Here is an 11,809-nt window from a genome sequence, read left to right as displayed (position 1 = left end):
GAGGGCGCAGAGGACATGCCACCCGCCCCGGGGACGCTGCAGGGACAGCGGGGACCGAGCGCGGTGGCCGAGCCGCTCCCCTCGCACCGGGTCCTCCCGTAAATCAAACGTCAATCAAATGTAAATCAACCCGATTTGAGCAAGCGAAACCGCCGCGGTCCGGGGCGCCCGCGGGGCAGAGCGCCGGCGGCGCCCGGCCGGACAGACAGACGGACGCGGCTCAGAACGCTCGTTGCCTCATGTCGGCGATGCTGCGGTCCAGCGCCGCCCCCGCCCGCAGCAGCTGCTCCCGCCGCTCCCGCAGCCGCTCCCGCGCCGCCCGCAGCCGCTGGGTCATGGCCGCGTAGCCGCGGCTCTGCCGGTACAGCCGCTCCCGCTCCTCCTGCCCGCCGAGGGGGTCTGGGGGGCAGAGCGGGGGCTGAGCGGGGGCTGGGGGGGGGATCCCGCTCCCCGCGCCCCGGGGCTCACCTGGGGAGGGGTCCCGGTCCGGGCGGGGCTCGGCGGGGAGCACGAACACGGGGTCCCCCGGGGGGGCGCCCCGCACGTCGGCCAGGAGCTGCTCGGCGCTGGGCGGGTCAGGGCGGGTGGGCAGCACACGCTTGGCCTTGGAGCTCATCACGGGGGGGCCGCATGCGGGGGCTGCGCGAGGGGAGGGGGGTGAGGAGGCTGCGCTGCCCCCACCCCCGGACAGACAGACGGACAGACAGACTCCCTTCCCCCTCCTGCCCGCGCTGCCCCGTACAGACACACGGACCTGTCCCCTCCCTGTCCCCCCACACAGACAGACAGACCCCTCCACCCTGAGTTCGGAACGGACAGACAGACCCCAGACACACACATCCCTCCAGGACAGCAGGACAGACAAACATCCCTCCGTCCTCCCTGCCGCCATGAGAAACAGACAGACAGACAGAGTCCCCCCTCACCCCGGGACAGACAGACGCGCCCCGCCCCGCCCCTGCGACACACAAAGTGAGCGGACAAACAGACAGACAGACACCTCCCCAGGACGGACGGACAGACAGAGCGACCGTTCCGCCGCCCGTTTCCCGGACGGACACACGCACACGCTCCCCACCTTCCTCGCGGCCACCGTAGCGCCGAAGCCCCGCCCACCGCAGCCTCCACTTCCGCGATTGCGTCATCCCCCCGCCCCTTTCCCTGCGCCACGCCCTCGCTCTTAAAGGCGCCGCGTCCGTAAGGAACACACGAGACAGGCGGTCGCGGAGAACCGGGAGCCCCCGGGGGTTTATTAGGGAAGCCCCAAGCCCAGGCCCCGGTGTCACAGCTCCGGTACCAGTGTCCCCTGTCACTTGCTCTTCTCTGGTTCTCGTGCCAGGTTCAGGGCTGCTCTGGAGGCTGCAGGACACACGGACACGGTGTTAGGATCCATCCCCAGGACAGTGGCCACCCAGCCAGTGACATCGGGGACAAGCCATGTGGCACCATCTCATTCCCACCCGCTCCCAATAAGGAAAACGGCACTGGAGGGGACACACGGTACTGGGGGGACACATGGCACTGAGGGGGACACACGGCACTGGGGGGGACACACGGCACTGGGGTTCTGGCTACAGAGAAGCAGGAGGGAAAGCGACTGCTCTACCCACACGGGGGGACAAGGGGACGTACAGACAGGCTGAGCTGCGGCGCCACCTCGGCCGCCAGCCGGGCTCTGCTGCGGAGCAGAGTCTGCAGGACTGGAGCAGGCAGAGAAGAGAGAGAACCACAGAATCACTTGGGTTGGAAAAGCCCGTCAAGATCATGGAGTCCAACCATAACCCATCCCCGGCACTGCCCCATGTCCCTGAGAACCTCATGTCCGTCTGTCCAGCCCTCCAGGGCTGGTGACTCCAGCACTGCCCTGGGCAGCCTGTTCAATGCCCCACAGCCCTTTGGGGGAGAAATTGTTCCCCAGATCCAACCTCAACCTCCTCTCGTGCAACTTGGACAGAGGGGGAGAGCGAGACCCCCCGCTCGGCTCCTGTCACCACGAGGGGACAGGGCTATGGCTGCCCTGGACACTGAGCAGGACGGTGGGGACCAGGGGACCCCCATTACCTTCTCGGGTGACGCTGGAGGCCACGTCCAGGGCTCTGCTGCTGAGGTTGCCCAACACACTGTCCACAGTCTGGTGGTGCCGGAGGAAGCAGGGCCGGATGACGTTCTGGTAGAGCACCTGTGACCCGTTCCAGGAGATGGGGGCCATGCACCACAGCAGGAACAGGCACTGCGGGACGAGAGGTGGAGGATGGCAGGCAGGGCACGCAGGGCAGGCTGCTCCATTCCCCCAGCCTGGCCCAAAGGTGCTTCCCAAGGCTGGAGCTCACTGGAGGCACCTGTCCCATCCCTGGAGACACCCCAGCCCACGCTGGACGGGGCTCTGAGCAACCTGAGCTGGGGAACATGTCCCTGTCATGGCAGGGGGGCACTGGGGGAGCTGGGAAGGTCCCCCCAACCCAAACCATTCTATGATTCCATGCTTCTATGACCCCAGCTGCTCTGGCCCCAGCAAAGCCGTTACCTTCCCAGCGTAGTAGAAGGGGAACCAGTGGAGGAAGATGTCAGAGAAGAATTCAGCTACGTTGAAGACGCCGTACACCACCCAGTACGTCAGCCACGTGGTGTCGTCCTCCTTGTTGGAGCTCTCGATGGCTTTGATGCTGCAGCAGGAGAGGAGAGGTCACGGCTGCTGCTCACCTCCTGCCCACACCCTGGGGCAAACCTGCTGCTGCCCCTGGCGTTGTCAGGAAGGTCTCAAGAGCTTCCTGAGCACCACATTGACCAGGGGGATCCTCAGCTAAGGGCAGGGGATGCTCTCCAGATGCTGCAGGGACACGGGCACTTACGAGACGTAGGCGGGGTAGGCAAAGCCGATGAGGTTGCAGAGCAGCGAGGCGCCATAGCCAAACACCAGGTAGAGCCCCAGGAACGCAGCAGAACCTGCCCAGGGGACACAGGGGATGGTCACATCCCTGCCAACATCACAACAGCAAAGAGAGACCCTGGCCCAGCCCACCCAGCGGGTTTCTCACCCCATCAGGGAGAAGAGGCGCGTGTTGGCACCTTCCAGTTGGGAATAACGACCACCCCCAGCTAATTCCAGTATGACCATCCACACAACGTGCCACTCATTGTGCTTTCAACCTGTCGTCAACCCTGGACCTGGGCCAGACGTTGGCAGCCGAGACTTTACCACACACCCACAGTCCAAAGTCAAGGGCTCAAGGTTCTCCCCTGCGCAGAGCTCAGAGCCACTTGTCATTTTGATAACGGCTGCTCAAGGCCAAGCCCCGCTCCCAGCACCCACGGCTCCTTCTGCTCCCCGTGCACCACCCAGTCCCTGCCCGTGCTCAGCAGCTGCTGCTTGTCACGGACTCAGCTCCCTGAGAACCAGCAATCCAATCCCGCTGACCTCTTATTAAATTAAATCCTTACAATTAAATGTAAGCCATGGTTTTGGTTGTTTGGAGCCTGCCCAGCCCTCAGATGCTGGATCAGCTGAGAGAGCTGGTGACACTGGCACAAGGAGCCCTTGTTCCCAAAACCAGCACGGGGGCTCGGTGGCCCCGAGGGTGCCAGCAGGCAGCCGAAACACCAAACCTGATGGGGCAGGGGGCAGGACAGCAGCCTGGGGACACGCAGAGCTGGAGCCGAGGTCATTTACTGTCACACCCCAGCAGCTTCCCGCCCACCCTGCACATAAACTCCTCTGTCACTGTAAACACCTTGTCCTGCCACGGGCAGGGACAGCAGGACTTAGTCTGTGCCGGTGAATTAGAGGAAAGTCCTTGCTGGGCTCGGAGACGGATTATCCCGGCTCTGCTCACGGCAGCGGTTCTGCCCCTGCTCTGCCCCCAGGACCTGGGGTCCCCAACAGCTCGTCTGACCCAACATATTTCGGGGGCTCTCCCTTGGGGAGTGGGAACCCCCCTCCATCAGGGCCAGGCTTCCCGGGGGTCTTGAGGGTCCAACATGCAGACCCTGCAGGTTTTAGGGTGCACCGACCCTTGGGTTGGGGTGCAGGATGGATGGTGTGGCCACCCCCGGGGACAGCTCCCATCCCAGCACGGCCCTGCTCCCTGAGGGCACCGAGCACCCCCAAACAGGGGGCCCTGCCCGAGCCCTGCCTGCCCCCCCGCAGAGCCCAGACGCACGGTGAGGGGCTGCAGGGTGCTCCGGGAAGGAGGAGGGGCCCTCGGAGACCCCGAAACAGCAGGGACGGGAAGGGAGTGGGCAGCGCAGCCCAGGAACGAGGTCGGGGGAGCGGGGGGGACCGGGAGGGTGCGGGGGTGCCCGTCGCACCTGTGGCCAGGTAGAGCCGCCGGACGCCGGTGCGGGCCTCCAGTCGGCCCAGCAGGTCGCCGAGCGGCCCGGGGCGATCGAGGAGGCGCTGCAGGCGCTGCGCCACCGTGCCCATGGCTGCAGCGGCCCCGCTCCCGCTCCCACCCGTCCGGTCCGACCCGTCCGGCCCCCCCGGCGCCCCCGCAGCCCCGGGCATCGCGGCGGTGGGCGGGGCCAAGAGGAGTGGGCGGGGCGATTGAGGGCGAGTGGGCGAGGCCATGAAAGGGGCGTGGTGACGCTGTCGCCATGACAACAGCCGCTCCACGCCCGCGGCCTCATGGCGGCGCTGCACCCGGGGCTGCTCCCGGGGCTGCTGGTGGTCGCGGTCGCCGCTGTCGCCCCACCGGGCCCCACCGAACCCCGCGTCTACCTGAGCAGCTGGGCCGTGCGGGTGGCGGCGGGGCCGCGGGAGGCCGGGGGCCTGGCCCGGCGGCACGGCCTGCTCTGCCTGGGCCAGGTGCGGGAGCCCCGTGACCCCCGGTGTCCCCTCCGCCCATCCCCACCACGAGTGCCAGAGGGGAACGCTGGTTTAGCTGTAACATGGGCCGTTCGCTTATTCCCTGCAGTGCCTCTAAACCACAGAACGGGGATGAAGGCAGGAGTGTGGTTGGGGGTGCACGTTGTGTGTGCACATGGGGGGCGAGGAGACCCAAAGGGACACACAAACCTGCCCTGGGAGCCCCCATGGGGCTTGTCCTGCTCACACCAAACACCTCTTCCCCATGTCTGCAGCCCATGGAGAGCTGGCAGGGGGGTCCCCAGCCCTGCTGCTTGTCTGGAAGGTCTCAGAGCAGCTCTGTGCCTGCAGGTGATAGAGGGGGAGCCTTATTATCATTTCACACACCGCGGCACCCGGCAGAAAGCCCTGAGCAGGCACTGGGGCTGGAACATGCGCCTGATGAAGGAGCCGCAGGTAGGGAGGAGGCAGCTGCAGGGACATGCCAAGCTGGGCGGGCTCTGCCCGGCGCCGACGCCACCGCTTCCCACCCAGATCCTCTGGTTTGAGCAGCAAACCGTGAAGAGGCGGGCGAAGAGAAGCGCCGGCGTGGTGCCCACAGATCCCTGGTTCCACAAACAGTGGTACATGGTGAGATTTTGCCAGTCTCTCTTCTAATCCTGAGCAAATCACCTCCCTGCTGCGTAAAGAGGACTAACACCAACAGTGCTGAGACAGCAGGGGAGCCCTTGGAGGTGACCCGGACTGGGCAGATTCAATCTGTTTTCCAGAACAATGACATCGATCCTGATCTAAACATCCTCACTGCTTGGAGCAAAGGCTACACCGGGCTGGGGGTCGTGCTGAGCGTCCTGGACGATGGGATCGAGAAGGACCATCCGGACCTGGCTGCCAACTATGTAACTACGCTGGGCTGCAGGAACCGGCTCCTTCAGGGTGTCGCATCTCCAGGGGAGGGTGGGAGACGGTGCCTTCGTCCCACCTGCGGGACTGCGCGGTGGGAACTCAGCCTCCCTGGGGCTGGATCAAAAGGTTTGGTGGCTCCCACTGTGAATTTCCACATCAAGGAAATGTTAGAACTTGTACCCACTCAAGCCCCCAAAATAGATGTAATTACAGCAAGCTGCAAAGCCAGTAAAGCTGGTAAACCCTCACGTGCTCCCAGAGCTGAGAGGAGAGAACAGGTAAATCCTGGTTGTGGTTTATAGCAACAGCATTTGGGTGGTTTGCAGCTCCTCTCTCCTGCTGCGCTGGCGGTGAGACCGCGACTCGCCATGGAGCAAAGCAGCACAGCCACGTGCAAAGTTACACCCGATTTCCAGCTTAACCCCAACTTAATTTCCAGGTTAACCCCAGGCAGTGCCTGGGTGCAAAGGGCCCCCCTTGCTAAGCCATACAGTGAGACCATGGGCAGGCAGGGCAAACCGCTCTGCCAGACACCGGGCGAAGCACCAGCAGCCCGTGTTGTGCCATCACAACGCCCGTGAAAAGGTGGTTTGCTCACGTCGGTGCCTCTTTTTGCAATAGGACCCTCTGGCAAGTTATGACTTCAACAGCTACGACCCCGACCCCCAGCCCAGGTACACCGGCGGGGACGAGAACCGGTGAGTTTTGCCAGCTAAATATCCAAGCAAACCTGTGCCAGGTGCTTCACCTCAAGGGGCTGAGGCTGCCCCAGGGCCCTCGCAGGGGACGGCTCAGGGGACAGCTCTGTCCCTCAGGCACGGGACACGTTGTGCCGGAGAAGTGGCCGCCGTAGCCAACAACCGCATCTGCGGAGCAGGTGTCGCGTACAATGCCAGAGTCGGAGGTGAGCCCGCGGAAGGGAGCGTGGCAAAGGGGGTTAAAAGCTGGTGAAACTCACTGGGCTTAATTGCAAAGGGCTTAATGAGCAGATTTGGGAACCAGCTTGCAGCAGCCTGATCTCCTTAGGGCAACGTGGCATGAAAGGTGCGCAGTGCAATGGGGGTGAAGGGGGAGCAGCGAGATGCTGCTCAGCCCACATGTGAGGGTCTCGTCCCCACGGAGCTGCCGCTCCCTGTCCTGGCCCCGCAGGTGTGCGGATGCTGGATGGTGCCGTCACGGACGTGGTGGAGGCTCAGTCCCTCAGCCTGCGGCCCCAGCACATCCACATCTACAGCGCCAGCTGGGGACCCACGGATGACGGTAAGACCGTGGATGGGCCGGGCGTGCTGGCTGCGGAGGCTTTCCACAGAGGCGTCACCCAGGTAAGCGTGGTGACAGCATCGGGGACCGCGCGGGGACAAGGACTCCCTGCTCACCCCCCTCTGCCTGTCCCCCGCTAGGGACGGGGTGGTCTCGGCTCCATCTTCGTCTGGGCCTCCGGCAACGGTGGCATCAACTACGACAACTGCAACTGCGACGGCTACGCCAACAGCATCTACACGCTGGCAGTGGGCAGCGTGCTGGCGGGGGGGAACAGGCCCCGTTACGGCGAGGGCTGCGCCGCCATCCTCACCGCCACCTACAGCAGCAGGAGCGGGAGCGAGGTGCAGATCGTGAGTGTGACACTGGTGACACCAGTGACACTGGCTCCCGACACAGAGTGGGCTCAGCCGAGCCCTCCTGCCCTGAGGACAGACGGGAGCTTTGCCAAAGTCTCGGCATTAGACCCCAAAAAGCACAAAGAGACTCAATTCCAGGCAGTCCTGCCCTGCGCCCCAGCAGCAGGCAATGGTGTTGAGACCCCCCTGTCCCCCCAGGTGACCGCCGACCTGCACCACCGCTGCACCGACAAGCACACGGGCACCTCCGCCTCGGCCCCGCTGGCCGCCGGGATCATCGCCCTGGCGCTGGAGGCCAAGTAGGTGACACTGTGGGACAGTCCCCGGGGAGAGCCTGGTGCCGCGCCAGGACTCCGCAGGGACGTGGAAGCGTGACTTTGCTGGCAGGGAGTTTTTGGGGGTGCAGAGCTGGGTCTCCTGTAGCAGCAGCTTCTCCTGGGCACTGCGGGAGCACGACCAGAGGAGAGTTGTCCTCTGGAGGTCTCTGTTGCTCCCATTTCGGCAGCGAAGGAGGCTGTGGTGGGACCAGTTTGGAACTACCCACCTCAGAACAGCCAAATCTTGCCCTCCAAAGCGAACCCAAAGCCAAGCCCGGTCCCCACCTCCTCCTTGCTTCCAGCCCGGCACTGACCTGGCGGGACATGCAGCACCTGGTGGTGAGGAGCTCCCAGCCCGCTCACCTGCAGGCAGAGGACTGGGCTGCGAACGGCGTCGGGCGCAAGGGTGAGCTCCGAGCTCGGCCACTGCCTGTCCTGCCCCCCTGCCCGGCTGCGGGGGGACCTGCTGCCCCCCAAACTGGCCTGGGGCACCTCATGTGTCCTCTCTCGGGTGGCACCTGCTCTGCAGTGAGCCACCACTACGGCTACGGGCTGCTGGACGCCGGGCGGCTGGTGGAGATGGCCAAGGCGTGGACGGGGACTCGGCCTCAGCGCACGTGTTCGGTCAAAGCTCTTCATGCCCCCCGGTAAGGGACGTGTCCCCAGGTCCAATCTCACAGCGGGACCTTCTTGGAGCAAAGTTGTGCTGTGGCCACTGCAGGAAAGCAGTTTGTGCTGCACGGCAGCTGCTGCTGTAACCACAGGGCTGTGCTGGGAGGTTGTGGGGGGCTGGATGTCCATGGAGGGGGGAGAGACGCCCTCACGCACCTCGTACCTCGCAGGAAGATCGGCTCCCAGCTCACCATCTCCACGGACGCCGCCTCCTGCTCGGGGAGGACCAAACACATCCGCTCCCTGGAGCACGTCCGGGTGCAGCTGTCTCTGAGCTACAGCCGCAGGGGGGACCTGGCGATCGCCCTCACCAGCCCCATGGGGACCACGTCCACTCTGGTGACCGTGCGGTAAGGACACCGGCCCAAAACTCCTTTGAGGCCCCTGCCGCGTCCTGGCGCTGCCCCATTGTACCGCGGACAGGGTGGCTCTGGGGCCCCCATGGGTGTTATCTCCCCCCAGCCCCCCGGGTCACTCCCGGCTCTGCTCTCCTCTCCCCAGCCCGTATGACACCAGTAACCAGGGGTACAGGGACTGGACCTTCATGTCCACACACTTCTGGGACGAGAACCCCAACGGGACCTGGACACTCCGGCTGGAGAACAAGGGTGATGCCTATAACACAGGTGGGTGTCAGGGCCCCAGGGGGTGACACTCCTCATTCACCAAGGTCACCCCATCCCTCTTGCCTCATCCTTCTCCCTTTTTAATCAGCAACTTGTTGGCTTGTCCTTGTCACCTCCCAGGGCCTGGCCAGACCCTCTTTTTTGCAGGGCTGTGTATTTTTGAGGGTCAGCACACAGGAGGGGGGCACAGCTCGCCCTCAGGGCTTCCAGCCCCACATCCCCCAGCTCGCAAGAACCCAAACCCTGGAGGGTGGGAACACAGCTGCCACCAGCACCGAGCCATGTCCCTCCTTGTCCCCAGGTCTGCTCACCAGTGTCACTCTGCACCTCCACGGCACCAACGAGGACATGAGGAGCCGGCACTTCGCGGTCGCGGACACATGCCTGAGGAGGGACACACAGGGAGCGTGCGAGGGCAAGTCCCGGGGCAGGAGGGGACGGTGCCATTGGCGCTGGTGGCCCTGCAGCCCGGCTGATGCCACCGTCCCCATACAGAGTGTGGCCGCTCCCTGTACACCCACCAGCGCTCCTGCCTGTCCTACTGCCCCCCGCGCTACTATGGCCGGACCCGCAGAGCCGCCCGCGTCTGCGCCAGCTGCCACCCCTCCTGCTACACGTGCCAGGGCGCCTCGGCCAACAACTGCACAGCCTGTGTCCCCCCCTGCACCTTGGAGGAGCAAACCCGCTCCTGCTCCCCCCCGCGGGGCGTCCCTGCCGAGGGGGGGCCGCAGAGGGACCTGTTCCCCCTCCTCGTCTGCGGGGGCCTGATCCTCGCAGCAGGGTTCTATGTCACATCCCGCGTGGCCTTCTGCTTCGTGAAAGGTATGTCCTGCTGTCCCCGGGCTGGAAGGACAGCGTGACACGTGCAGGGACGCAGGCGGCTGGATCCCAGCCTGGGACAGAGCTGCCCCCACCCGCCTTCCAAAATAAACCACTTGTTGCTTTTCCGGAGCGCTGTGTCGGAAGGGGGACTGCCCTGGGCTGATGGCTTCGCTCCCCGCCTGCCTTGTCCCCACATGTCCCCGGGGAGCCGAGCGGGGGGCCCCGCTCTGCACGCTGCTGCGTGGGAGCCCTGTGCCCTTTCCCAGGCGCTGAGGGGCCGTGGGGACGAGGAGATGTGACCTCCCTCCAAACAGCTGCCCCCGAGTGACCGCAGCCACCGCACGAGCTTTGTCACGAGATCCCACGGCTTTCAGCGGGGGGGCGGCAGCCAGACCCCAAACCCTCGTGCTCACCAGCGGCTTTTAATCCTTTGACAAGGGGACCCGCGGCTGCTGCGCCCCGTGGCCGCGCTGCTCTCCCCCAGGACAGCGGTCCTGTCCCCATGCCGTCCCACGGGGCTGGCAGCGGCTGTGTCTGGCGCACAGCGCGGCGCTGGGAGAGCCGCCAGCCGGGGCCATCTCGGGGGCAACAGCACCATGGGGGCTCAGCCACCAAATTACCACCCCCGACTGCCCTGGGACATGGCTGCGGTGGGGCAGGGTCAGGACAGTTTGTCCCCCAGCCCTGTGCCATCCCCGTGTTTGCACAGCTGACGAGCAACAGAGAGCGAGACCTTTGTCCAAGCGTGTAATTGCCCATGAAACAGCCCGGACAGAAAACAGACGGGAGGAGCCGGAGCTTTTCCTCCAAAGGAGCTCACCCGGTGGGACCCCCAGCCCCGGGACAGGCGAGCAGAGCCAGACACCAAAGGAGGGACCCAAGGGTGACAGCTTTGCCAAAACACCATCCAGCCCAGCGCCCTGAGACGAGTCCGAGCCTGACGCACAGCACAGTGTCCCCACAGCCGCAGAAGCCCCCCCAGACCCCCAGGGTCCCTCCACTCCCAGCCGTGGGGGTCTCATCCATCCTGCCCCCCTAGTCCTGGGTGGGCAGCCGGCAGCGTGGGAAGTGCCGCTGGATCTCGGGGCGCACGTCGTCCTGCACAGAGAGGGACAGGGCTGTCACCTGGGAGCTCCCACCACCCAGGGCACCCATCCCCTCCCTGTCCCCCCCATCCTCACCGCGTGGCCAAGCTGTCCCAGCACAGGGATGAGGTGCAGCAGCTCCTGGTCCCGCGGGTCCCCACACCACCTCGGCACCAGGATCCAGTTGGCAGTCTGGGGAGAGAGGGCGAATGCCAGCTATGGCGGAGCCGCGGTGCTTCAGGGGTGCTGGTGCACATGTGCCCCCCGAGAGCCGGCGCTGGCGGTACCTGTGTGCTGACGCCCTGGCTGCTGTGGTCCAGGGCCACAGTCTTGGCCAGGTCCCTGCCCAGGCATGTCAGGTCCTTCCAGTAGCATCCGTAGGCACAGAGACAGTCCCGCTGGAACAGGCAGTGCCTGCAGGGGGACAGAGCCCGTGGGGACCCAGCCCTGCCATACCAGAGGTCCCGGGGCGGGGTCACCAAGGCCACATCACCTGATCAGCTTCTTCTTGGGGTCCAGCACACCCAGGACCTTCTTGGCATAGTCCTGTTTTGCCGTGGTGAAGATGACAATCTAGGGGAGCAGGTGACTGTCCCTACACAGGCTGCCCGGTCCCCCACACCCTGATGCACCTCGCCGGGTCCCCACAGACCCCAGGGGAACGCGGGGGCTCCGGGTACCTCGTAGGTCTTGGACAGGCTCTCCAGGAACTGCTGCACGTGGGGACGCAGCTTCACGTGCACCTGGGAGGGAACAGCATCCCCAGAAAACCACCAGCACCCACGTCCTGACACTGAGGTGCCCCCCAAGAGGGGACCAGCACCCCAAGTGGGATCCCAGGGGTCCCTCAGCCACCCCATCCCCTGGGATTTCAGCACCTGGGACCCCTCCAGCTACTCAGGAAGAAGAGATGGACACCACGGTTTGTCATAGCTCTCTGTGCCCCCCTGGGGACCCAACA

The 11,809-nt window shown here is 65.1% G+C and overlaps 3 protein-coding genes across 5 annotated transcripts; 1 reads left to right on the top strand and 2 right to left on the bottom strand.

Annotated features, from left to right (window-relative positions):
* Positions 1–204: 204 nt before the first annotated feature.
* Positions 205–1,120, bottom strand: LOC308049740 (UPF0449 protein C19orf25 homolog). Of its 3 annotated transcripts, XM_080359551.1 has the most exons (3): positions 1,079–1,120; positions 469–639; positions 205–399 (listed from the first exon to the last, which is right to left on the bottom strand). In XM_080359551.1, exons 2-3 carry the CDS (start codon positions 614–616, stop codon positions 221–223), a joined length of 327 nt encoding a protein of 108 aa, XP_080215677.1. In that variant the 5' UTR covers positions 617–639; positions 1,079–1,120; the 3' UTR covers positions 205–220. The 3 variants fall into 3 exon arrangements, with proteins under 3 accessions (XP_080215677.1, XP_080215675.1, XP_080215676.1); XM_080359549.1 differs by having other exon boundaries at positions 205–639; XM_080359550.1 differs by lacking the exon at positions 1,079–1,120 and adding an exon at positions 1,068–1,075 and having other exon boundaries at positions 205–639.
* Positions 1,121–1,246: 126 nt separating this feature from the next.
* On the bottom strand, positions 1,247–4,492 carry REEP6 (receptor accessory protein 6). Its single transcript, XM_080359515.1, has 5 exons — positions 4,306–4,492; positions 2,850–2,943; positions 2,525–2,663; positions 2,062–2,230; positions 1,247–1,359 (listed from the first exon to the last, which is right to left on the bottom strand). Exons 1-5 carry the CDS (start codon positions 4,418–4,420, stop codon positions 1,310–1,312), a joined length of 567 nt encoding a protein of 188 aa, XP_080215641.1. The 5' UTR covers positions 4,421–4,492; the 3' UTR covers positions 1,247–1,309.
* A 129-nt stretch (positions 4,493–4,621) lies between these two features.
* PCSK4 (proprotein convertase subtilisin/kexin type 4) lies at positions 4,622–10,687 on the top strand (the record flags this gene model as incomplete). Its single annotated transcript, XM_080359202.1, has 16 exons — positions 4,622–4,801; positions 5,153–5,257; positions 5,336–5,431; positions 5,572–5,700; positions 6,329–6,405; positions 6,523–6,611; positions 6,857–7,029; positions 7,108–7,320; positions 7,525–7,625; positions 7,946–8,049; positions 8,173–8,290; positions 8,486–8,665; positions 8,817–8,941; positions 9,243–9,356; positions 9,437–9,763; positions 10,473–10,687. The coding sequence occupies 16 exons, from the start codon at positions 4,622–4,624 to the stop codon at positions 10,685–10,687; spliced, it is 2,346 nt and encodes a 781-aa protein (XP_080215328.1).
* Between the last annotated feature and the right edge of the window lie 1,122 nt (positions 10,688–11,809).

Source organism: Nesoenas mayeri (assembly GCF_963082525.1).
Source record: "Nesoenas mayeri genome assembly, chromosome: 25".
Classification (NCBI taxonomy): Eukaryota; Metazoa; Chordata; class Aves; order Columbiformes; family Columbidae; genus Nesoenas; species Nesoenas mayeri.
The sequence above is the reverse complement of the archived record's forward strand: the minus strand, read 5'-3'. Positions and strand labels throughout refer to the sequence as shown.